The sequence below is a fragment of the Neopsephotus bourkii genome, unplaced genomic scaffold (assembly GCF_033783945.1).
Source record: "Neopsephotus bourkii isolate Nb327-2 ecotype Australia unplaced genomic scaffold, CSIRO-AGI_Nbou_v1 NB_234, whole genome shotgun sequence".
NCBI classification, from domain to species: domain Eukaryota; kingdom Metazoa; phylum Chordata; class Aves; order Psittaciformes; family Psittacidae; genus Neopsephotus; species Neopsephotus bourkii.
In genome coordinates this window covers 9,653,631-9,679,006 of record NW_026900744.1, presented here as the reverse complement: position 1 = coordinate 9,679,006, position 25,376 = coordinate 9,653,631, and the positions used below count along the sequence as shown (strand labels likewise).

The window sequence follows — 25,376 nt, the reverse complement described above, 5'->3', positions numbered from 1 at the left end:
TCCAGGGAACAGCCTGAACAGCTGCGCCTACAGATACTCTCCAGTTGTACTGAGGGGAAGTCTGTAAAACAGCTGTAAGGTGGTGGTCAGTAACTAAAATATGACTTGAGGGAAACTCTTGTCCTTCCTTGTTTTTCTTTCCTGTTATTTTGCTCGTAACTTTATGGCTGAGGAAAAAAAGTACTACAGAAAACAAACTGCTTTGGAAAGAGTGGGTAGAAGCTAGTAAGAAACTTCCGCAACTTTGAATCTTGCTAAAAATTTAAAGCTCACTCTTTAAAAGTCCGTTCCCGGCCGATGGCTAGTAACATCATTACCTACCACAATTTCCCGATGAGCCATAAGAATTGCAAAGTTGGTTAGGTGACTGCAAGCACACGTTGTATGAGTTCTATTTGTGTCGACAAGTTTGCAGCCTTGAGTTGACCAGTATCCCATCATAGTCCTCTCTGAGTAGTTCCAGAAGGAACAATTTGCATTGAAATAGTTGTCAGGCTGGGAGATAAAAGGATAACATAAAATGAGGATTTTACACACTAAGATGGCAATAACAATTGTTTAATATGTGTAAAGGGTAATTTAGATTAAACTTTGCATGTTTCAGACATTAAGTTTTTCATCAGCAAAATTGTGGACTGTGTTATACAAGGAAGACATCTAGTTTAAAAGGGACTTTATAGTCCGAAACACTCTAAAGTGTAGTCTCAATTATTGTAGACCCAATTTTAAACAATTACAATTTCCATCTTACAATTTTATGCACTGATGGTACATTACAGCTATCTGTGCTTCCTGCAAACATAATACTGCAAGTTTATTCTGAAGACATATTTCCTGCAACTGAGAATTTGGTAATATGATCTTCTTCCTCTGACTCCCACCTTTGGTCAAGCCAAAATCATGTGAACAGACATCAGGAAAAAGTTCATTCCTCAATGAAAAAAAGTCAAAACAGATTTATAAAAAGAGGTAAAATGAGAGGAAAATCCAACCGTATTTTCTTTATCATGGTAGTGATTATTTACTGTCCCCATGTGAGACACAAAAACAGAAAAGACCAAACTAATGAGCAAATAAACACGTCAAATAAATTACTGTGAAGAAAACGTAAATAACAAACCAAAATACAATACTTTATTCTTCACCGAATAAAAGTATTTAAACAATTTGCACAGGTTTCCAGGACTTGGTCCAATATTAATGCAAAAAGTTAAAGTGTCATTAAAACTTGTCACATCAGACCATCACAAATCTTAACAGCTATTTTCTACCCTGCTACTAAGGTAGGAGTTAATTTTCAGTTAGAAAAAAATTAGTCATTTACATTTTCATGTTGATTACTGAATTAGCTTTCATTAAGAATACACTTAAGTTCTAATAATCACTGAACCACGCTCATTTAATTTTATGTTCATAGACTTAACTAAGCTTGTGTCTCTGACCTAGTCCAACATTTAAAATTCAAATGGAAAAAATGTTATTTTTCTGCACTGCTTTTCTCTCTTGCTGATTTTATGACCTTCCCATTAATTCATTAGCATAACTCACATCAATGTGTTCCAGTGTAAAATGCACAGGATCAGTCAGGTACACCCGGCTAGACTCCTTGTTGATAGAGGCTGCAATGACGTGGGAGTTCACTGCGATCGTGCTATTCCGTCCAGCAAAGTCGCTGCCTAACTTTATGGTTGCATTTTCCGTGCTGAGAAAACGCCCTAAACTTTTGTAAATGATGAAAACCAGTTTTGCTAATCCTACAAAAGAAAAAAATCCCATCATCATGCCACAGAAGTCCACAGAAAGACAGCAACCTGTACTCTAATGAACTGACAATAAAGCAGCAGCAAGCAGAGAGACATTTTCAGGCTACAGATTTAAAGAAAAGCAACCAGGTACCCATGAAGTTTGAGAAAAAGCCACAAAGCAGTTTTGTTGTGTTTTGTTTTGATATTTTAACTAGGGGAGGTAATGTAGGTTTTATAAAAGTTAATGGAGTTTCAGTATTCCATGCCCAAGACTCACCATTCCTGCTGTTCTGTTTCACGGTGCTTGCAGAGAGCTGAATAGAGTTCCCTCCTTTGCTGCCCTGAGGAAATTTCAAGTCCTGCACCTGGCCCTCCGTAATGAGCACTGCAACATCCAAAACTAGGCAGACCCGAGGAAAGGGAAAAAAGGAAAAAAAATGGTAAAAAAGGAGACTGCACAGAAAGTCTCTTGGCTAGATTGAGATATGCCACATGACAATATTTCCCCCACTCTTTATTCAGTTTTCTCACACTGCTGTCCTAATTTGCCACCTTAAAGACAGTTCTGAACCACGTGCTGCAAGCACAGTTAGCTTCTTTAACTAAATCCAGTGCACGCTACTAAAATAATGCATTTTAATAATGATAACGTGACATCAAACTTCGTTTTTATGTGTGCTCCCAAAACACTCGCTTAAGAATATCACACACAGATGTTGCAGAGAAACGTTAATTTTGAAGCTCCTAATGTCTATGCAGGATTCTCTGCTAAAAAATTTAAAACTTTAAATATTGGTTTAGATATAAAGTTTTAAAACAGTCAGCAAACAAACACCTATGTATACTTATGCCATGTGTCTAGCTAAATAAGTATTTGTGTCTAAAAAAAATTCTAGCTTTTTTCCTAAATCTGAAAAGGTTTATAGGTTATGGAACGTATAATGGTTTACAGAAAACCATTGTTTGGTTCTTCTAAAAAAATATTTAAATAGAAGAATTAGATGCCACTCAGCCTTACTTCAAGTATGAACTTTCTAATACATTGTATATTGGGAAGCTTTCATGGGATTACCACCAAAAGCTGGATTCCCTTGGATATGTAAAATCATATAGGTCACAGTGGTCAATTTGTTGACAAATATCTGCATTAGATTAAACTGGTTTAACTATAGGTCTATACTACAGACAGACAAAATGTATGATATTAGGGAATTATTTCTTTCTCTAAGCCACACATATGTATGTACGCTGGGAATTCAGTCTTGCATGGCATCAGTAATGTGTTACTATGACTTCAAGACAGCTTATCACAAGAAGTGATATTCAGACAAGTCTACTGAGCTCCACGGAACTGCTCGTGAACATCCCGAGAGAGATTTCTCTGACTCTACCCACATTCTTTCAGAAACAACTGGTGCAGTTACTTTGATAACGGACTGTAACACCTTTCCCCATCGTCTTCCAGTACCTGTCTACTCAAATTAAAAACTAGGCAGAATCATCTTCGACAGTTACAAATATGCAGACATTGAAACGTGAAAAGTCTCATTTCTGCAGTCTATTCCAAGTCTCCATCTCACTACCCCTCAAATTAGGAGACGTTCAGCTTCCTTGTGCCTCACTGAGACTACATTAATCTCTGTAATAGGATGAAGGAATTTTAATTTTATGCATAGCAATGATTTTTGCTTTAACACATCCTGCGTACCACTATCTGCACGTCTCTAATACCAAACTCCTTCATTTCTCTGTCACCACTTAAATTCCAAATTATGCTCCAACTATCTTCAGCTATTTTGCAGTCTCTGAAGCATAGCTATTCTGCATTATGGGAGATGTAGTTCACTGAACACATTTTTACCTGAAGGCAGTCATGTTTAATATAAACATTTGGCCTATGTTCTGAGTGCCTAAAATATCTAACTGGCAGAGTACGTTGCAAAAAAGTAATATAAATTCATTAGGAACAGTTTATATATAACAGGAAAGCATTTTTGAAGCTCCACAGAAAGCAGTTAACTCAAAAAACCCATACTCTGCCATTTAAGCACTCTTCATATCCATACATTCTGCTAACAATTTTTCAGTAGTAAATCAACTTTGCAACATCAACCACTTTCCATTTTATACTGTATTAATGACACTAAAGAATAATGCTAATTTTGAAGAGCTAAACAAGAAAAGTGTGTCTCACCCACTTAGGATCATTTACCTTTCCACCAAACGTTACGCAGCTTCACTTTCAAAGAGTATGTCACTCTCTGGAGTGTTTTTCCTAATTTTGCATAAAGCAATGTGTAAGACTAACTTATGCTTGAAAAGACATTTACTTACCGATATTTTCTGTGGGCATTGAGACTCTAGTTGGTTCTAAGAGATTATCAGCCAAGACAAAAGCCCCTTCTTCTAACGTATCAAGTAGCATTGTGGCTGCATGGGCTTGTTCTGAAGAATTCATGTCCTTCCAGGACTCCAGAGCTTCAGGCCTGAGCAGGTTGTCCACTGTATCCACAATTGCCTGCATTCATTAGAAAACTATCATTAGGTCTGATTGCCCTAGGCAGCTGGAGAAAATTTCCAACGTTATCTGGTGACAATTATAATACTTAACTGTCAGAATGATTTACTGTGATTTAATGGCACTAGAAGACTATTTTCAAAGTAAAAATATTTTCCATCCTCTCGCTGGATAAGTGCAGTTAGCCACTAGCATTGTGTGGTCTCTAAGCGGTAAACATGCAGATTTGACTTGCCTCATATCAGATAAAAAGACAGTCTTATTAATGTGTTGAAAAATGTAAAAATAAATGCCAGAAGTTTTGCCTGAAGCTTTCATCTTGAAGTTAATGTCAAAATGCATAAATTCTATTTAAAAATACTAATGCCCAAATTGGCATTCTGCATTTTAGCCTGCAATGACAATAATACGCTTCTGGAAACTTAGCCCAACTTAGCAGCCACAGCACTATAAACTACTTGTCTATGACAAACTGCCTTCTTTATTAGAGAAGGCATGAAATGAAGCTGACTCAGTGGATATAAATTAGCTTGGGCTATTCCCACTCCCCCTCCTGATTCTGTACCTGTTCATAGGTACTTAAAAAGATTACTAACTCCCATTCCTGCACAAAGGTCAGTTAAAAAAGGAAATCAATAGAGCAAACAAGATGTCCACTGGCTGTCCCTGTTATCAGTGAAGGCAAAATTGTAAAACTGAATAAACCCGCCATTTTAAAAATCTTTCTTGTAACAAGTCTATGTTCATGTTTTAAGGCTCATTAAGCTGCATATAAAGCAACAGTAAGTAAGGAAGAAGAAGAATTCCATGACATGATTACATTATTTTTACAAAATAATCCAAAGTAATCAGTTAATCAATTGAAGGCAGGCTCTTACATTAATGCATAATGTATCTGTGCATTGAGTATGCTGTGCATTGAGTACACCATGCATTGCTGAAACACCCTGTTTACTCTGTCCCATTTACCTAGTCATAATGTGTCATTAAGCACATATATAATTTGTTTGATCAATTTAAAAGCAATGGGAATGGAAACAGAACACACTGTACAAACAGAAAGATGTCGGTCTCTTAATACTGTATTGTGCAAATAAACGAACAGGAAAAGTTGGTCAAGGCTATTTTCAGAGCAACATTAATTAACCCAATCCATTTTAATATCCTCTTTCTGTCTGTATTGTGAGCCACCACGACCTTCCTGGCAGGTGGAAGATACTTCGAAGTGGCATTAAAGCGTTTTTTCTTTCTCTAATGGAAGACAGAATAGTCAAAATGCTCACACTGATACTGCTGCAGCCATTAACTAGAGTGGAACAGAAATTGGTCTGCAGAGGCCAGATTCATTAGTCACCAAGAAATACAGATTGGAGCCTCTAATCTGAGGTACAAATGAATCCTCTGTCACAAAGTGGGAACTTGCTTCATTTGCATAGTGTAAGTCAGCTTTTGATTTGTAATTTCAAGAGGTTTATTAGTTTTATCTAAGCAGAGAAGCCCATTTGAGACCTACAGAAAATGACACTGGCTGGAAATTAAGGTTGCGCCATGGTTTCTTGTGTGTCTACATATAGCACTGACAGTATGTATTTGTTAATGTGAAATGCTTTTTATTTATTATGGGATAATCTAGCTCTGCATTTTTCCTGTTGAAAATGATCTCCTGCCTAATATTTCTGAGGTGTTCTTTCAGGCAGAGGCGAGTGTGCAGTGGGAAGATCACACAGCTGGAGTAACACCATTACTGCTCATGTTCATGTTTTCTCTTAAAAATGAAGTATGAAAATCCAAGGCCACTCAAACCATATCTGTTAGATTTCCCTTTACTACTAAAAATATTTTTTAATAAAAAGCTATGACTTTTATTATTATGTGAGGAGTGAATTTCTTTCCAGAGTTTTGTCTCTTTTTGGCAAATTTTTGCATAACTGGACATCTCCCATCCACTTTGAGGGATGCAAGATAAAAGCCAAAGTGCCCTGTATATAGAAATGTCTCTTAACTAAGAGTCTGAATTATTTTATTATGTTGCGAAGTATTTCAAAGTTCTTTTCAAAAATCATTTACATTTTATCTCAGAGGGTACAAGTAAAAATCAGTAGTTTTAAAAGAAACTTTGACAAGACGTGCAATAAAATTTTTCAGACAGACATGATTTGTTCTAGGACTTTTTCTCTTCTTAGAGGTGCGAGGTGGTGTTACTGGCATTGTATCGTAAAGCAGAAGCTGGCCAATGCAGACTACCACCATTCTACAGCAGAGGAAAGAAACTGAAAATCAGTTAGCAATGTGTTACATGCCTTCCATATAACCTGGTTAATGGGACAAGTGTCACAAGTGTCACACATTTTACTAGTAAAGTTAGAGAAATGTTTGTCTTTGCATTTTATCCTGAAGTAACCGAATCTGGCTTTTGTAACAACTTTTAAAACTGTAAGAAAGAGTGATGTCACAACATATAAAAATACACAAAGAACAAAGCAGACTATATAATGTACATTTTTCATGCAAGCAAATTAACTCTTAACAGTCTTTGATATAAAATACTATCCAAGCTGAAGTAATTTCTGTTAAGTTGCTAGCTTTTTCCCCTACCCAAAGTTGTATTATGAGAGAGATGTTACTTCCAATTCAGATAACCATTTCTGCTCTTTAAGTTTTGAACAAGTTGAGGCAAAAGAGGTATAAACTTTGATCTTTAATTTTTTTTTGAGTGTTATACCTGTGCAAAGCCAACATTTGTACAGTTGATATGGGGCACAATACACATTTATCAAAGACTGAAATACATAGGATCATGCAGCAAGATGATAAAGCGTGGCAGGTTGCTGAAGCAGGGAGAAAGCAGGGTGACAGCACAGGAGAGATACCTTAAGGTAAGCCCTGCATGTCTTCTCGCGTTTTTGGAGCTTTTTAGTAAAAAAGAGAAAATGAGAAGTTAGACAAGTCCTGTAAAGCTCAAAAATATCAAGAAGTTAAGTCTGGTGCTTCAAAACCTGAATTTGAACTACAGCCTGGACATTGATCTTGCTTCTGTCCAGCAATGACTATAAAAAACTATTGCATAGGCAGCATTTTTCCCCAGCCTTTACACAGGTGCCCAGGTATCTTTGCCCAAGAGGTGCCATTTGTGTGAAAAGGTCAAAGGAGAGTATTCTTGTGTGGACATTTGATCTGTCTCTAGGAAAACTCTTCTAATGGCAGCTAGGGCCTGTAAATGAAACTATTGCCAAAATAACAGAGTACATGGAGATCTCTAAAGAACACTGAAAAGATGTTTCGTTTGTAGCCTGTTGAAAAAGCCGATGCAAGGAAGAGGCCGAGAAAAACAGCATTTCCTCTGAGAAAAAGAGGAATGGTAATAACACTTGTGATTTGTATTTAAACCACGAAGACATGAATTTTCTCTGAAATGTTTCTCTGAGCATCATTCCTGAGAAAACATACTTGTGTTTTAGATACACACTTTAAAGTATTTTTATAAGATTGACTGTAAGAGGTGTTGGTGTCTTTAAAAGGCTAAGAAAGTGCTATTATTCTGCAGGAAGTTGGATTAAAATAAAACCCTGCACCTATGCAGAATCCTACTGATTTTATTACATGTTCAGGGTTAAAAGGATCACTGGATAAACATGCTGATTTGTTACAGAATTTCTGAGAGCTAACGCCCATTTCCTCACACTAGTTATAATGCGTTCCAGATTTTAATAAGAGACACAGCTATGTATTTTAGGACCAGGCAGCTATTGTAAATTATATTGTATTCCCTAAAGAAGGTAATTGCAACTTTCCGCTGCGTATTTACTGGTGTTTTCTCTTACATGTTTATTCCAGTACTATAAGCATGTGAAACAAAGTATAGATTAGTAACTCTGCAAGAAAAAAAATAAAGAAACCAAGGGCAATGGTTATCCCAGCAGGGGGAAGTGACAGGAGGTGTGTACCTTGTTATAACTCCTTCCAGCAGAGTCTTTTTCACTGGGCCGCAGTTCCTGCAGCTGAGCATCCAAAATGTCCACAAGCTGCTCCATCAGCCTCACTGATGAACTAACATCACCAGCAAAGACAGGACCTTTGGTGTGTTTAGCCAGTTCATTGGCCAGACTAGCAGCATTTTCTCCACTTCTGATCTGAAATGACAAGTTTATATTATCTCAGCAGGGTCCCTTGTTCTGCTTGCGGCTCCTAATTCCAATTCCCCATGTACCTTTGTTGTGGTGAAATAACCATTTGCACATACACTGAAATCTGTAACTAATTGAGACCAATAACGTTCTCTTTATCTCAGAAGATTAAAGGTTCTTAGATCCGTGACACACAAAAGCAGTTCTTAACAGCCATCAAAACCAGAAATCAGACTGGGACTTTCGGGCTAGATATTCTATTCATCCTCACTTTTATTTTACTGCCATTATCAGACAGTAAGAAATCTATTTGTTCGTACTAGTGCTTGAGGCATTTGAAAGTCAAGTAGCCTGGTACTGACAACAAATTATCCAGTTTTCATAAACTTAGTACATCTCAGTAGGGAAGAAAAACACAGAAAATGGCTCTGTGCTCTAATCATACTATTATTAATTCACTCAGAAAAAAATATCTATTTATTACAGTATAATTTTTACTAAACCAAAAACCTTTCCGTATACCAGTTTTTTTGCTGCATGATTTATTATTTTTGTTTTATTAAGCAAATACAGCTTTTGTTTTTTTGAACACCAGCAAAGCTACTTTGCTTTACATAGCGATGAAAACACGTAATCACAGATTCAATACAAGAGAGAGACTGTACCAAAACACACATATGCACACAAAGTACACATAACTCTTTCTACTTTAAATGAGCACAGAATAACAAAGAGGGCTTCAACAAACTGAATTATTAATGCTCAGAGTTAAAATCCTTAATCACCAGTGTACAGCAGATTAAAAGGTTTCAACCAACCTTCTGAGCCAGCTGATTTACCCAGTGTGAGGTGCAGTTGCTAAGATCAGGGCCTTTGGGGTTCCACATTCCAGTTAAGATCACGCAGAGATATGAGGCAGTTCCTACAACAAATATAGAAAACGACAGTGAAATGGAAACCATTTTTCTGCACACATTCAGGAAATCAGCTACACTGGGCTAAGCAATGTTAAATTCTGAATGCCGCTAATGGCAGTAGCTGACAATAATTGACAAAAATGTAAGGAAATAATGCAGATGACAAACGGCAATAAAAAAGTCAGTGAAAAGTACCAGACGTTTTCTGCAAACAAACAAAAAGCCCCTGATTTTTCCTGGAGCTCATCCAGAGGAGAGCTCATAATGAGAAAGGCAGCTGTAAGCATATTTCACAACAGTCCTCAAGCAAAGCCCTAAAATTTGACCTGGATTCTCAAAAGCACATGCACAAGGTAATTCTGCAGTTACGCTCAAATGCCGTTTGCAGATTAAAACTTGACCATTGCCTGTAGATACTGCATTCTCCAAGTAACGAAAAAATCGTGTGACAGGCAGCTTGAGATTAAAAAAACAATTCACCATAAGAGAGCAGTACATTTCTTTTGAAATGTCTGCCTGAGATCAAGATATAATTTTAAAGGCAGTACCTCGTGTTCCTTTGGGGCAAGGGCGTTCAACCATCATTCCTCTTTGTGTCTGAGGCCAGCTAATCCCCCTGGCCTCAGTCGGTTCACAGAATCTCTCTGGCAAAGGGAAAAAACTTGTCACGGGAGGAATTTTGGTTGTGGAAATGGGTGGCGGTGGCTTGGGTCCTCTGCTTCCTTCCTTTGTTCCTCCAGCTAATGTTGTGCTTATGGGACCTTTCTGTGATGTAGTGCTAGTGGTTGACACTGTGGTTTTGTATAGCTCTGCTGAAGAGGTTATTGTCACTGCTGTGGTAGGCACTGCACAGAGAAAATTAGAGTAATAATAAAGTAAATGACTTCAAAATTATATATTAAAAAGTTCTTTAAATGTTATTTATGCAGTTTTACAAGATTCTCTCGTGTATCCTTTCCTTTATCTTAATATTACTCTTATTGCTAGTCTGGGTGCCTAAGATATAACTTTGACTGATACATTTTTTACTCCCAGCTCATACCAGTATGATGTTTCAGCACATTTTCAAAATAATCTCTTCTGCAATAAAAATTTATAGTTACATTTCTAAAGGCTGAAAGGCCTAGTGAGTTATCAGTACATTAACAAACACGCTCAAAGCAATTAAAGGTTTCTTAATCACTTTTGCAGAAGGAGTAACTCAATAGATAGAATCATTTGAATCAGCGTGCCGTAAACAGTGCAGTCCAGCATTAACAACAAAGGTAGTGGGCTGTAACTAACAAGACCATTTAAAAAAACCAGACCCCAAAACTTCAAGTCACCCAGTACACACCTTCCAGGAAAATAATTATGATAACATCTTCCTACCCAGCAGTCATTCTGCTTGAGAGAGCTGCAGCATGCCCGATTAGCTCCAAACAGAAGCGGCACCTAGCATGTACGAGGTGCTCTCATGTTCGAACACTTCAGGCCTTAACATCCCTTTTTGATAAAGCAGGTATGAAGATGCAACTCATTCAAGCCAGCAGCAAGTACTTAGTTTAATCTTTTATGAAACACTAGGATCGGCTTAGGCCAAATCACTTCTGCCTGGGACTCACAGCTGCTCACTCCACTGACCCACGTCGGGAATGCATTGCTGGAGCTGCTGAGGCACAGCCCGAGCTCTGACAAGGTTTTGAGGCTTTGGAGAGATAATACCAGTTAATGCTAGTGGAGAACACAGCCTGGAATTCATGTTCATCACCTTCAACTGTGTATTGAGCAATGGCTGAAATAATGCAAGTGAGCAAAGTAACTGGAACAGTTATCATTAATTATTTCCAAATCTTAATTAGTGTTCACAGTGCTTTACAAGAACATAAAAGTGCAGATCCCTGTCCTGAGAATAAATAAGCTAATACCATGTATTCTTAAATCCTAACTGATACAACAATAAATGACACTAATTTATGATTAACAACAGTGGATAGACTGGCTTTTTTATTTCTTTTTTGTCTTCTTCTGCTAGGGCCCTTGAACTCTGACTTACTGGACAACACGTCTTCTGTAAGTTGAATCAAACAAAAACCAAAGAAGCACTGCCTCACTTTCTTTTGGCAGGTATTTTTTAAGTTAGTGTTTTGAGTAAGATAGACTTTCAGTAGCTTGGCAGATCACAATTATTTCAGAATGCTCTTTCAATTATATTCCAGTTATATTAGGATTCTTAAATATGAATTTATCTTATTTTTACATGAATTCAGAATGGAGTTTTTGAACATCACAATGCAAAGATGTGCTTTTCATCCCTCTCTTGCTCACAAATGAGGAACTTCTTCAGTGCTGTCTTCAGTCTCATTCTTGGCTGCTTGAATACTGTCTGTGTAATTGTGCTGAATTCATGGTGTAGCCAGCTACTATGAAACCTATTGAAATCCTCAGATCTGTTCTGCAAGTACTTGCCTGACATCTTGTGAAACTGCTGTAATTTTCTTTTGATTACAATGCATCTAGCTTTCTAGTGCTTTCCCAATTAACATTTGTCAAAAGTATTTGCAATCACTTGCAGAAGCATCAGGCAACGCCTGCTGAATCAGGTCCTGGGGAACAGAGAACTAGTGGGCACAGAGAATGATGCAGGGGACAACCAATTATTACTATCTATCCCCTAACACATTGTGCTAATTAGTACATATTTAATCACTGAAATGTGTATTAGCATTATTGCAATTACTACTCAAAACCTATAATGTTTAGGATAGCTTTGTCTCAGGAGCAAAATATCACTGTAAGAATTCATAACAACTCTCTTAAGTTCAGCAGTGAGGTAACAATTTTCAGAACATGTTTTGTGCTGCACCCTGAGCTAAAATATTCTGCTGTCACTACTTTAGGTAGGACAATTTGAATGCTACCCATTAAAATCAGTTTCAAAGCATACCAGCTATGATTCAAAAAATGATCTACATAGTAGGACATACTTTAGAAATATATTTGTAATTAACAGTTTAGGAGAAAGACTTCAAAACCACCTCTCACAAAACTGAAAAAAATACAAGCAATTTCTAAGAGAGCAACTTTTTAAGAAGAAGAAGTCAATGTACTTAAGAATATACCAGAAAATTCCAGACAGTGCTGGAAATCTGGGAATATCTGATAAAATATGAAACAACCAAACACATCACTTTAAGGAATACATCCATCACCTTTTAGAAGGCAGATAATTTTGTTTTTAATGACCTCTTGGAGAACATGATCTGCAAGGCCATTCTCCTGAGCTGGAAGACACATGATAGCTGCCACTACCTGATGTGTCTTCTTCTGAAAGTTGAGGGTGATGGCAACTGCAGGCTCACATGCAAGGTCTTGCAGAGCACTTTGTCAATAGAAGATAATGACAGTGATGATTAATATGCCACAACTAAGAAGAACAAACTCCATGTAGAGGTTATTACCCTATTGTTCCAAGCAGCCTCTCTACAAGGCTGAAGATACCTAATTTTGGTCCAACACCAAAAAAGCCACTTTGACAATGTGCGATTCTATTTTTGACTTTTTGGCTAAGCTTGACATGCTGAAGAGAACCCCCAACCTCTTCTTTAAGAATAGGTGTGTCACATTATCAGCTGAAGACTGTCTTTGTGAAACAAAATATATATAAGGAAAAAAGAAGAGCAAATAGGAAGTAAATCCAGAGACTCAAGTTAGGGGTAATTAATTTACATTTGTTTCATGCAGTTACCAACAGCTGATGTAAACAGTTATGCGTACTATTGGTTTCTAAAAATGAAGACACCACTGAAGTAAAACTTAACACCTGTTTAACTGTGTGATGTCTATAGAAAACATAACACAATTGCCTAGGACAGCAGGGGAACAGTAACTTTGTTTCCCCAACTGACAGTGAAGAGCAGATTTAGAGAAGGCACACAAGCTATCTAGTATTCTTTGCCAAGAGGTTTCTATTCTAAGCAGGCATAAAATACATCTTCTAAAAACCAAACCGAGTCAAAACAAAAAAGTCCCCACCCAAAATACAACTCTAATCTTAGATTTAAAATTGTCTTGAAATGCCCAGATGATGCGCTGCTTCTGAAAATACTAATACTTCTATTTTCATCTCCAGCGTATAGGTAATTGTAGAGATCAGCTGCATGCGTTTTTCAGTTAAATGTATTCTCTTATAGGACAGGTATTTCAATGCATTTGAACATGTAAATACCTACGTGCCCACCTTTGTTTTCAAAAGGTGTCATACACTGAGTTGCCACGTAAAGCAATGAAGATCTGAAACCAGTGCAAATCCAGATTTCCCTGCCTAATGCATATTACCACTGTGTGCCTGTTTTCACACTTCAGTGAATAGCAGGGAAGTCACTAACACTCACGTAATTATCTATAGGTTCCAGCTATTATGCTAGCCAGTACTCTATTGAACCTGCCAAATCCCATTTAGCTGACAGTGAAATGTTTGCATAGCCACTTATACATATATACCCTGAAAATGATAACGAGTACGCCACAAAATTAGCAAAATACCTGATCAAGAAATGTGCTATCTGGTCCCTATTATGTTGCCCTTACTTGTACAGCCACTCTTTAATCAACCTGTAGTGTATCAGATTCAATATAACAGTAATGATCTAATTTACTTAACAATTTGCTGCATGACTTCATTGTAGATTCTTGGTGTTATAAAGATTTAGCAGTACTAGTCTCCTACTATTTCAAGCCCTTAGTGATAGTATTTTCCGAGTTTCTGTTCTGTCTACACTCACAACATCCGTATTTTCCTGCAGTGATCCAATAAAACTTAATGATGGGTATCATGGTACAAAAGGGGAGACAACTTTAGTTCGAACAGTTTGCACAGTTAGCACAAATTGGGATGAGTGTAGATGAAATCTCTCCCTAACGCACTAACACAGAACAAAAGGATTTATCTTCTTCTTGTTACCAAGGAAACCCTACAATGTAATGCTCATATTCACTTTCTAGGGTGAAAATTCCCTTCATTCTTCCTGATCTTTTAACTTAAAAATCCTTTAAAACTTCCTGTTTCAGTGAGGATTCATTTGGTCCCTGGGATACCTCCTTTAGAATGAATGTAACAGGACATACCCACTAAATTTACCAAGGATATAAAAACTCTGGTTTATTTCAATTTTTTCATAGTGGCTTTTTGCAGGGCCTAATATATTTTATTTTGTTTCAAATTATGGTTTTCATTTTTAAATGTAGTTTTTAAGCTTAACCTCAGAAAATGTGCTCTTCTGCAATATCCGAGTGGTACTTGTCAGCCATAGCTCTGAAAATCATTTCTGCATCTATGTAGACTCAGATGTAAGACTGAGGTGTAGAAGAGGCTGAATGTTTAACATGTTGCACTGTCTTGGCAGACATGCTGCAAATGCCAGGAGACACAAGCACTGCAGAAATAGGAGGACCCCTCTGAGAAAACTACAGCGTTTCCTCAGCATCAGATGTGTAGACATGCATAAGGACACGGTTTAGTGGTGGACTTGGCAGTTTTGGGTTTACAGCTGGACTTGATGAGCTTAAGGGCCTTTTCCAACCAAAATGTTCTATGCTACATCTATGCATTACAATTCCCATGGGAAGAGAATTAAAAATGACACATGAAGAAGGAGGTGAAGGGAGGTTCTAAGAGCAGCAGACTGCATTGTCAAGGTGAAACAGTAGCCTGGCTGCTGCATCTGCTAGAAGTCTGAACAGTTCTCCTGAAGACTTAAGAAAATAAGGGTACAGGGAGCACATAATGTAGACAGTTTTAAGAGGAGAAAATGGTGTAGGTTTGCAGCAAGGGCAAGGCCAACATCAGGTTAATTACAGTGGTATTTCAGAGGTTTCAATAAGCAGATTTAAAAATGAAAGAAACAACAGAAAGAAAAAGGCAAGTTTGGGGTCACGGATGAGTCCGAGATTTTGGCCCTGGGAGCAAATGCAAACCCTTGAGCTCAAAACTGTGACTCTAATGTGACAAATCCATCTTTCATGTAGGAAGAAAGACTGTTGTTTTTGAAGCACTCAGTAGTTGAACATTATGGTGTAGACAAGAACTGATAGCCAAGGCAGATAGATGAGAAAAAAAAAAAAAAGAATCAGTGTGTGTCTATATATCATTATTGCTCCCACGGCAACAGAGGGAACACAGATTGCCAAGTTTCCCACAATGGCCCCAAGTTAACCATTCGAACAGAAAAGGCCACGACTTCCAATTTTGAGGCACTGACCTTGTGACACCATTAAATACTTGATATTAAAGTACCTCTGCAAAAGACACTAAAAGAAGGCTCTTGTGTAGGTGACTTAGAGAATATTATCCTATGTCTTTTGAGTAGATTATTAAGTAATATGAGTCAACAACAAAAAATGCATAACAAAAGAAACACAAAGCCGCCCTTCATCAAATATGCTGAAAATCTGGTCTATTTCCATATGAAATAAAAAAATCCAAATTTGTATTATATTTATAGACCCTTTACCTGTATTACAAGAGAAGGAATGATTTTTTATACAGACTTTATGCTGAAACAAAGAGTAACTGAGAATATAATACAAATAAAAAAGCTAGAATCTTTTCTTGTTTCTACAGCAGTACATTTCAAGGACAATCATATTAGATAACTTTTCCTTTAATTTAGTAGTCTTTAACTACAGGCAATTGGCTTAGGCAAAAGAGGAAATGAACTGAAATGTATTCTTAGATCTGCTATGTACAGATCCATACAAAATTAAAATAATGGGTGTTGGCTTTATATAAGGAAAAATACTATTTGTGAATATATGCATTACACATTCAAATAAACCTAGTCCCTTCATATGGTTTCTATATTTTGAAAAGGCCATAATCAAACTATATTTACTTATGTCATAATGCATTTAAAACTCAAACTCACAAATCACTCAAAATACACTCCTCTGCATTCACAGATGAATGGGCAAAGAGCTCAGACGAGAGGCAAGCGCCCTGTGGTGTGCCCTTAGAACCCTTCTTGCCTATGTCTGGTTAAAATAAACCATTTCTTCCCCTTCCTTACACGCCAGCAAGGAAAGCAGGAACATTAAAGGGTGCTGGTGGACACTCAGATCTCTTTCTGGTATTAGACGGGATGTGGCCAGCACATGCACTGAAACTCAGGATCTTGGAGGCTCTCATAATAAAACATTATGAAATGTCTTACTTGAGACCTTTGATGATTTACTAAAGCAAAGGAAGAATTTCATAAAGCCTTTTCTTCCCTCCCTGCCCTTCCTTAACACTTTTTCTTCAATGCAGTGATTTAAAGATTAGTTTTTGCCACATTCATGGCAGCTGCCTGAACTGAGAAAGCTCCTTAGAGTGTGCACCTCCACTTTCCCTCTCACTATTAAAACTTTAGAGAATTTAAAATGCATCTTAATCTCTGTTAAACAGAATTAAAAGTGGCATAATGCATGAGAATGTATGAAAATGAAAGCCTTAAATTTTTCCTAATTACATAGGTGGGTATGTCTCTGCTGAGAGCAGCCCCAGAGCCTCCCTGAGGAATGGACTAGCTTGATATAAAGGATGGCTTGCCAGGATGGCTGCCCCTGCAGACACCTGAAAACTGCCTGAGCCTGGCCACGTACTGCCATAGACTGGACAGATCATCACTAGGCTCTGGAGATCACTCAGTTCTAAACTGCCTTGTTCTGCTGCATATTGCGTACTTCTTTACCTGGAAAAGCTATATGTATGTTGATATAATCGTGTGCACACTACTTAGTTTGCACTGCTGTGCCTGAATCAGTTTCACTGAAGCAGGATAGCTGCCTTTCATGTGGAGAAGCCATTATTACTACATTTTTGAAGTAGAAAAAGCATCTGCTAAACATGCATACCAGTTAGATGAGAGAAGTGAAGTATTACCTTCATTGCTAAAGGAGCTTATCAACATTCTGTTCCTTGCTGTATGCATCTTCTGCCACAGAGCATTTATCTTGGTATTTACTCTCCTCTGCCGACACTAATATGTGGCTGTGCCTGTTCATGCCATTTTTAGGGATTTCTGAGCCCTGTTTATTCCCCCTCTTTTGGCAGTTAGTTTATTTCCTTTTAGCTAAATTGTTCTAACTTCGAGCTGAATTGCAATTGAAATGGACGTAAACAGAAACCTGTTAAGTTGTTGGATAATCTTGTCTAACCTGGCATCAGAAACTGAAAATAGGGCTGCAGAAAAATACTTATGCTTGGTACTGCACATTAACCCCCGACATCTCCTCTGGGACCTCCTAGCATACAGTGCTCTCAGCTGCTGGCGCCAAGAAGTTAAAAGGTCTGCATGTATGTTGTAATCAATTCAGAAGTCAGGTAACACTGAACAAATGGGAACAGGCTTCTGGCTCAGCATGAATGAACTCAAACTTAGTTTAGCTATAGAAGTCAGACTGACTGATGGTACACAGTAAATAAACAATTCGCCAACTCGTTCTTAAATACACAAAAACTGAACACTTGTATTAAAAAAAAAAAAAGAAAAGAAAGAAAGAAAAGAAAAGCACAGCCCATAAACCAAATAAAGAAATTCTATCTCTCTTCACAGGTTCTACAAATTTTCCTTGCACCACTGTAATTCTGTACAGTGCAGACAAACAACTCTTCCCTGCCTTTCTGACAAGAGCTAAGTCTAGAACAAAAACTATCATAACACAATTAACTGAATGGAAGTACAAAGAGATTAAAAATGAAAACCCCAAATTCTTACCTTGGGCAGGATCAGGTGGGCCAAACTCCAAAGAATATCGCAGAATGAAGTTGTTATTCCACACGTACAGCTGGTTGTCTCTGGGGTTGTAATCCACTGCGGCGATGTACTGGTACTGGTTGGGGAAAGGAATGTCCACATGCTCGCCTCTGCTTAACCGGGTATTGTAGATGTAATCGATGGCATTCTTGCCGGTCTCACTCTCATTGTCCTGATACACTGACCGAACTACGTACAGGACACCACATATCATGAAAGCATTGGATGCTCCCCGCTTATCATATGTTGTTTCCCAGGTGGCTTCAAAACGCAGGGTGTAGGGATTCAGCTGGCTAATTACTATCATTCCATTGTTTTGCTCCGTAGCATAAATTACCCATAAGCCATTTTCATCAACTGCCAAGTCAATGTCAGTCTTTCCCCCCCATCGGTATGGTGAGGTGTCATGGTAATTAGCATAATTGATTATGGCCTCTCCACTCTTAATTCTAGTCCTCAAATCAAATTTTACTATGTTCCTAGTTCTTTCCTTGTTAAAAAAGACAGCGCCATCATACACTACAAATCCAGTGCCATCCACTCTATTTGGCAGTTTATATGTTGTCTGCTGGCGTCCATTTTGGAAGTCCTCTAAAGAAGCATATTCTATCAAAGTATCAGTGCGATACGGAGTCCATGGCATGAAGTATATTTTATCTGCAGCCTGGAGAGGATCTTTGCACCAAGCACCTGCCTTTTGTTCAGCTTCATATAAATACGGTGAGTCCACAATTGCTTTCAACGTCCCCGGGCAAACAAAAACTAACAGTCATAGAAAGAAGTAAGAAAAGAATTACGTCAAATTAAGACTTTCTCATAGTAAATGGAAAAAAAAAAAGGGAAAAAAAAAAGGTAGGTAAATCATAATGACTGTGTCAGGAAGAAAAAAAATTGATTTAATTGGCACTAGATTATACCTTATAATTAATGCAAGTATCACCCTTTATCATCCACTTTTCTTAAAGTTACCATGTTCTTGCTGTACCAGTATGGAAAGTGGATGGGAACTGTTTTCACTAGTACAGACCAAGGCTCAATGGCATACACAGACAGCTGAAAATGTAGAGCTACTCCTGCATTTTCATCTTAGACTTTTAGTGAGTACGCATTAACGTTCCAGAGCATTTAACTGGTGTGCAGCAGTGCGCTAGGTCATTTCAGTCCAAAAAAAAAATCACATCAACTTGTTTAGAACTTTAAGAAGTGGTGAGGCTGAAAAAGGAGGTGCCTCGATTAAAAATAAAGGAACAAAACAAAACAAATCATCAGGTATATAGAGAAAGCAATTAGGAGCAGAGAAAACAAAACACAACCAAAGCAATGAATGAAACAGACCAGGAAACCCTGTAACCATGGCATGCTATGGAGAGGGTTCTGGAAGCCAGGCAAGATGACACTTGATTAACAAGAATTTACCCAAGGGTGAGAGGAAGAGAGGGAAAAAGAGACAAAGAGAAAGGGAGAGAAAAAAAGCAAGGGAGTCTTCCCTCCAGCCCAAGTATTTCAGACACTATACCCCGCCACCTACTTCAAGCAGCCAAGTCACTTTATTGCAAACAGTCGACTTCTTTATGAGGTGTACTTATGAGATCCTGCTGATTATCATAATATAAGAGTGTCGTGGGAAGGGGAAGGGAAGAGGTTAACATCCATAAGGCACATAACAAGGAGCTGGGGTTTGGACTGTATACGTTATTTACCTTTTTGCTCCACTTCTATTTTAAGCATCGGAAGAAAAATAAAAAAGTGCAAGGAAAAAAGAAAGAAGATTAACATAAATTGACTATTAATCTAAAGATTAAATTAGTAACAGACGCTAAATATAGGGAGAATAAGAACTGCACTATATTGGATAAAGAGAAACAGACAACAGGAAAACCTAGCAGGAGAGAGATTCTACGGTTACACAAGTGAACATGGATCAATCATTCTAGTAGATTAAGGAGGCAATACAGATATGTTGGCATGTAGTTTCACTTAGTGAACCTGAATAAATAATAAATGACTTTACTAATGCATGCTATATATATTCTTCTTCTTTTCAAAGTATAATGCTATCAAGTTGGTTTTTAAGTGCCACACTGATATATTATTATTATCATATATGTGCAAGTGCACATATACTTATTATATTGATTAATTATAAGTGCAAAATGCAGCATATTATTTGCATAGATTTGTATGTGTGCTTATTAAACCTTCTCCCATCTGTGCCCCAAACACCCCCCTGCTTCTCTTTCTTGCAAAGAAATCTGCTTTCATCCTTTGGTTCTCCTTAGGTTTTGTTTTCCTGCATGTTAATCTTGAGAACTTTTGCCACTTCTTAGTCTACAACTGTAAAATCACACTAGAAGGAATAAGCAAAAACATCTAGAAAAAAGAAGCAAAAGCACAGTAAGCAAGAGGAAAAGAGAAGATTAACATTTAGCTCATTCAGATACTCTCCAGCATCATCGATTAAGCTCGAAACAGCAAGCTAGTATGCAAGGACAGTGATACTGAATGTGTAAACAAATATGCATCCCACCACATGGTATATAGAAAATACAAAACAAACCCGATTAACAGAGTTATATTACTACTGCAATTTTTCCCAAAGGAAGTTTTAAGGAACATGTTACGGGAAATCATATAGCTGAAGTCCAGCTAGCAAATAGCTTTCCACTAATTATTTGCAATAAAATCTATTTCACATATTCAGTAGACTTTGAAGTAGGCTCCCTTAGTTTCATAAAACGACCTGGAAAATGACAGATGTACCAATCTGTGTTAACAGTAGTTGCTGATACCAAGGAAGTGTATCAAAACTATTTGCACAGCTATTACAGTTTCAGTATTATCCTTAAGAATGTATTTGTGTGTTTCATACGAAGTTTTGGATTTTCAGTTTCATTTAACAAAATTACACATGATTATTTTGAGAGAATGGTATTGGCTGAGCTGATCTGGTGTTTCTTCAGGGAACAATTCCAAAACTTTATGAGGGAGTGGGAGGGGGTTAATACTCTCAAAACCAGCAGTAGTTCTCCTAGCCTTTGTTCATTTATAAGTCTTTAGGTAAAATGATTTTTCTTCTGCAATTTGTAATTCTTGAGTTATTCAAGTAAACAGAAGATGTATTCTGAGGTGAATTCCTGGGTTTCACAATCAGTGTTAATGACTTTGAGATGATTCTGTTTGTGAACTTTTATGCATGAGTTTATTCCTCGCCAAAGCACAATATTGATATTGTACCTGCTTAGAATTAGTAATAGGAGAGGGGGAAGAAGATAGGGATACAAAAATCATTACTGACATGTCTGCTCTGCGTGCTTTGGTGTACAGCTGTACATTTTTCAGGGACAGATGGGCTTATTGAAATAAACAAATGCTGCAAAGTCCAATCAATACAGACAGAGAGAGAATAAAACACTTTAAAATGTTTTCTATTGAGTTCCTGAGACCAAAAGGCTTAAAATAAAAATGCACAGATGTACAAAATAGTACTTTTGACGTCCTTTATAAAAGGGCTGACTTCTGTTATTCAGTCAAAGTGTCAACATACATCGTGCAGCATCATTGACATAAATGTCAAGTATGGTAGTCTCCATTTCTTAGTAATTTAATCAATAACAACCTTATTTTAGGACAAAGCAATGCCTATCAAATTTGTTAAAATTTTTTTGTTTTGTTGGAGATCCAATGGAGTATCACTGAGATAGCTAGAGGTTTTTTGTCTACACTTTGAGATGCAAAAAAAGAAAGTTTTTAATTAAGTACTTTCTTATGAGGGTGACAAATGCAGAACCCAGAGAAAGCTCAATCAGTATGTATTATCAGCAAAGCAACTATGTATTTCTGGAGCCCAGCAACACACAAAGGAGCTCATAAACTGCATTTTGTACAAGGGTGACACCAAGTCCAGTATGTAAGAATTCCCAACTTTCACCACAAAACCTGGTATGATTGCTATCTGTAATCTCTCATGTACTGAAATGTACCACAGTGAGACACAGTAAAATTTGCAGTCTTGCAGTAACTGAAGGTGAAGTTCAGAAAAAGTAAGAACTATCACTGAACTTTTGTTAGAAATGGTGTGATCACTAAAATCCTCCCTTCCTAGGCCCACAAAAGCCTATCCCACCTTCCTAACAAGTCTCTTATGCTGGGGCAGCTGCTATTTGCAAACCTAATCATTTCAGTCTTTCCGTATGCTTAGATATGGAGCCCTGGAACAAGTAAGGGAGAAAAAAATTAGAGTTGGTAACTGGAATTTATCAGGCATCAGAAAGAAGTGACTTGGAAAAATACCGGAATAGGCTTTGTGGGACAGGGAAGAAAGATGGTCAACAATCAAAATGGCTACTGAAGCACAATGTGGAAAAATACCGGAACAGGCTTTGTGGGACAGGGAAGAAAGATGGTCAACAATCAAAATGGCTACTGAAGCACAATGTCATTTGAAATCAAACTTCCAAACTGATTATAGCAACTGGTAACCTTTTTTATGACTTCTGGTAATGATGAGTGATGCCTCTTACAATTCTGGAATTTGGCATAATGTCATCACTGTACATGCTGCAGCTGACAAACTCAAAAACTTAAGAGACTTTGAAGGACAAGTAGCACCCAGAACCCCGAATTACGATAGGCACAGAATTACATAATTCAAAGGCTAGGCCAATGCAACTGACAGTAAACAAAAATAAACATTCAAAAAGTAGAGTATCTACATGTTAGAACACAGGGTAGGCCGCGTTGTGGCACTATACTTCAGAAAACTGGAAAAGAAAAGGTTCCTGTAGATAGCAATACCCAATCGGTAGAACATATCCACACTTCTCTTCCTAAAACAGCATAAAAAATTATGTTTGAACATTATTTGCATTACATTTTTTCTCTACAAGCTAGCCTACTGGAACTGGAAATGTAACCTCTTGTCATGTGACTGACCTCATGGTTTGGAATCAGATGCACTGCCCTCTTTCCAAGAATTTGGGAATGAAAATAATGCTAAAGTGAAAGTGATCTTTGTGGAACAAAACTTTGGTTAGATTGGGGTAAGACATCACTCCTCAAAAGTGGCACGAGAAGAACAGTTAAAACAAGCCACCGATACTACACACAGGAGGAATGGTACTAGGGATCATTGTATGCAGTAGGCTTCCAATCCTACAAATGGTACAGGAAAAAAAATCAGCAAGCAACCATTTCACAATGACACAGCAGAAATGAAGAAAAAAGAGATGATCTGTGTTTGGCCTTTAACAACAGTGAAGGCTCAGTGTGGTGAAGCAGTATAAAGTGTGTTTTGGTTTAAGAAGTCTCAATTTTAAAGTCGTGCAGGAAACAGCATGGACAGCTTTGACATAGCTTTGCTTATGTCAGAACTCATTTCCATCTTTTTTTGGATATATACTGTCACCACAGTGTTTTTGCATCTCACACTTGGCCTGTTTCCTGTACCAACAGAAAATGTGACTTTGGTTAAGGATTACTGCAGATCAAGAAATTCACACTTAATAGTAACTTCAGGGAATGATCAGTGCACTGCTCAAATTCCACTGCAAACACAGCTATTTCTCTGTTGAATTACAGGACGAGGGAGAAGTCACTGCAAAGAATGACCTTACAAGGAAGCAAATCCAGTTAAAAGTGTTGAATCTGCAGAACTCTTATAAACATGCATGCATGTCAATGAAAAAAAAACATTAATTACTGCAAGGAAATACGAAGTATGTCTAAAGCTACTGAATTCTGGCAATAGAATACTGTACAAAACTTCAAATTTGTCTGTCTCAACATGATTTCAGTATTTGTTTTCAGTGAAAAATACTATTTTGGCAGCTGATTCAAGGCACAACTTATATTTTTCCTTTATATTAAAAGTAAACATTTCTTTCTCGCTCTTTTCCCCATTGCTTTTAAGAACCAAGTTTAAGTAACTTATTAATTATCCATTCTGAATTTGCATTCACTTATATGTGCTCCTGAAGCACAAAGTCATTTTAAAATGTCCCCAACCAGGTCATTTGCCTCAGAGTGTCAGTGTTGGGTTTTGCTGTGCACCCAAATTCACCACAACAGCAGGTAGCCTTTCAAGTAGATCATGATTAAAATTGAAGTCAATTCCTGCTTTAGAAGTCCATGAGCCAAGCCAATTTGTCAGCAACTGGTAGCGGGCAAAAGTACAAATTTCTATCTGGCCTATTGAATAGCTAATTTGAGTTTGTTTTCTGGAAAAACAGTAGCCTTAAAAGCCAAACACTTAAGAACACAGACAGACACTTGGCCAGCATCACACCATGGCTTCCTTCCACACTTCGTGAAGCTAATTGGAGGCCCTAGTCTGCAAGTGCTCTGCATGCATAATGGGTCTGTAGGCCATAAACATATGCTTCTTTTCCATGTAAAAGCACTCCAGCTTTAATTGTGAGGGCCAGAGGAAGTGAGCAAGAATAAAAAGATTATACTTACTATAAGGAACACATTCATACTGAACTTCTAGGTATTTGTATGTTCCAGGACAAGGATCAGGAAATACATCTGATCCAGTAACTACTATACACTGTGTTCGGTTGTTGCACCTGTAATGGGAAAAGCAAGCAAGCTAATTAATTTAAAATTACATTTAATTTGCAAGTTCATACTAAGGTACTATATGCAGTGCTAACTCTCTTCACACTTGGGCAGTCTAATCCATAAGACAACAAAGTCAATTAATACTAGATCAGTCAAAATCCATAAGTAAAGCTTAAGGACAGTATTTCATTTCAGGCTTTATACTTTTAAATTCAGAGATGAATGTTATCTCAAATGTCACTTGTTGAAACTGATAAAGATAGCTGTCCCAAATATAAACTGATTTGATACTACTAGTCAATATAATCAAAGCAAAATGCAAAGATATTATGAAATGAAAAAATGCATAATTTTGAACAACATACAATAATACAAATGAGCAATTCTTCCCATCTTTAGAGATACGCATTCTCCTGAATGGTTTAACATCACGAGGAAATTATTTGGGTTGGAATAATTATTGTAGCCAAAGAGCATTAGCATTTCCACTTTCAATTATTTTAGGAGGAGCAATTGGTGGACTCTAAGCTTCCTCTGTTAGTTTACACGAAGAGGTAAAGAATGACTGTCTGAGGAAAGAGAAAAAACAGTTAAAAAGAACAATGGCAAGAAAATTAATGAAAATGTATTTTAGAGGAGACTGGACAAAAATCATATATATGACTTGCCTAACAATGGAAGTCAATACATATTGATAAAAAGAAAAGCTTTATTATAACGCCTCTAATCAAAAGGGT

The 25,376-nt window shown here is 37.4% G+C and overlaps 1 protein-coding gene across 19 annotated transcripts in view; it reads right to left on the bottom strand.

Annotated features, from left to right (window-relative positions):
• The window catches only part of ADGRL2 (adhesion G protein-coupled receptor L2), a 162,376-nt gene that overhangs the window by 28,415 nt on the left and 108,585 nt on the right, over positions 1-25,376 (bottom strand). For 13 of the 19 annotated variants that reach the window (XM_061345179.1, XM_061345184.1, XM_061345176.1 and 10 more), the window contains exons 4-13: positions 24,535-24,644; positions 18,040-18,840; positions 9,853-10,149; positions 9,206-9,309; positions 8,208-8,393; positions 7,134-7,172; positions 4,080-4,263; positions 2,023-2,145; positions 1,549-1,754; positions 322-495 (exon numbers count right to left, since the gene is read on the bottom strand). In XM_061345179.1, coding sequence (XP_061201163.1) covers positions 322-495; positions 1,549-1,754; positions 2,023-2,145; positions 4,080-4,263; positions 7,134-7,172; positions 8,208-8,393; positions 9,206-9,309; positions 9,853-10,149; positions 18,040-18,840; positions 24,535-24,644 — 2,224 coding nt within the window. Of the gene's footprint in view, positions 1-321; positions 496-1,548; positions 1,755-2,022; positions 2,146-4,079; positions 4,264-7,133; positions 7,173-8,207; positions 8,394-9,205; positions 9,310-9,852; positions 10,150-18,039; positions 18,841-19,778; positions 22,407-24,534; positions 24,645-25,376 lie in introns of those variants that run through there. The other 6 variants (XM_061345180.1, XM_061345196.1, XM_061345182.1 and 3 more) reach the window with 2 other exon arrangements.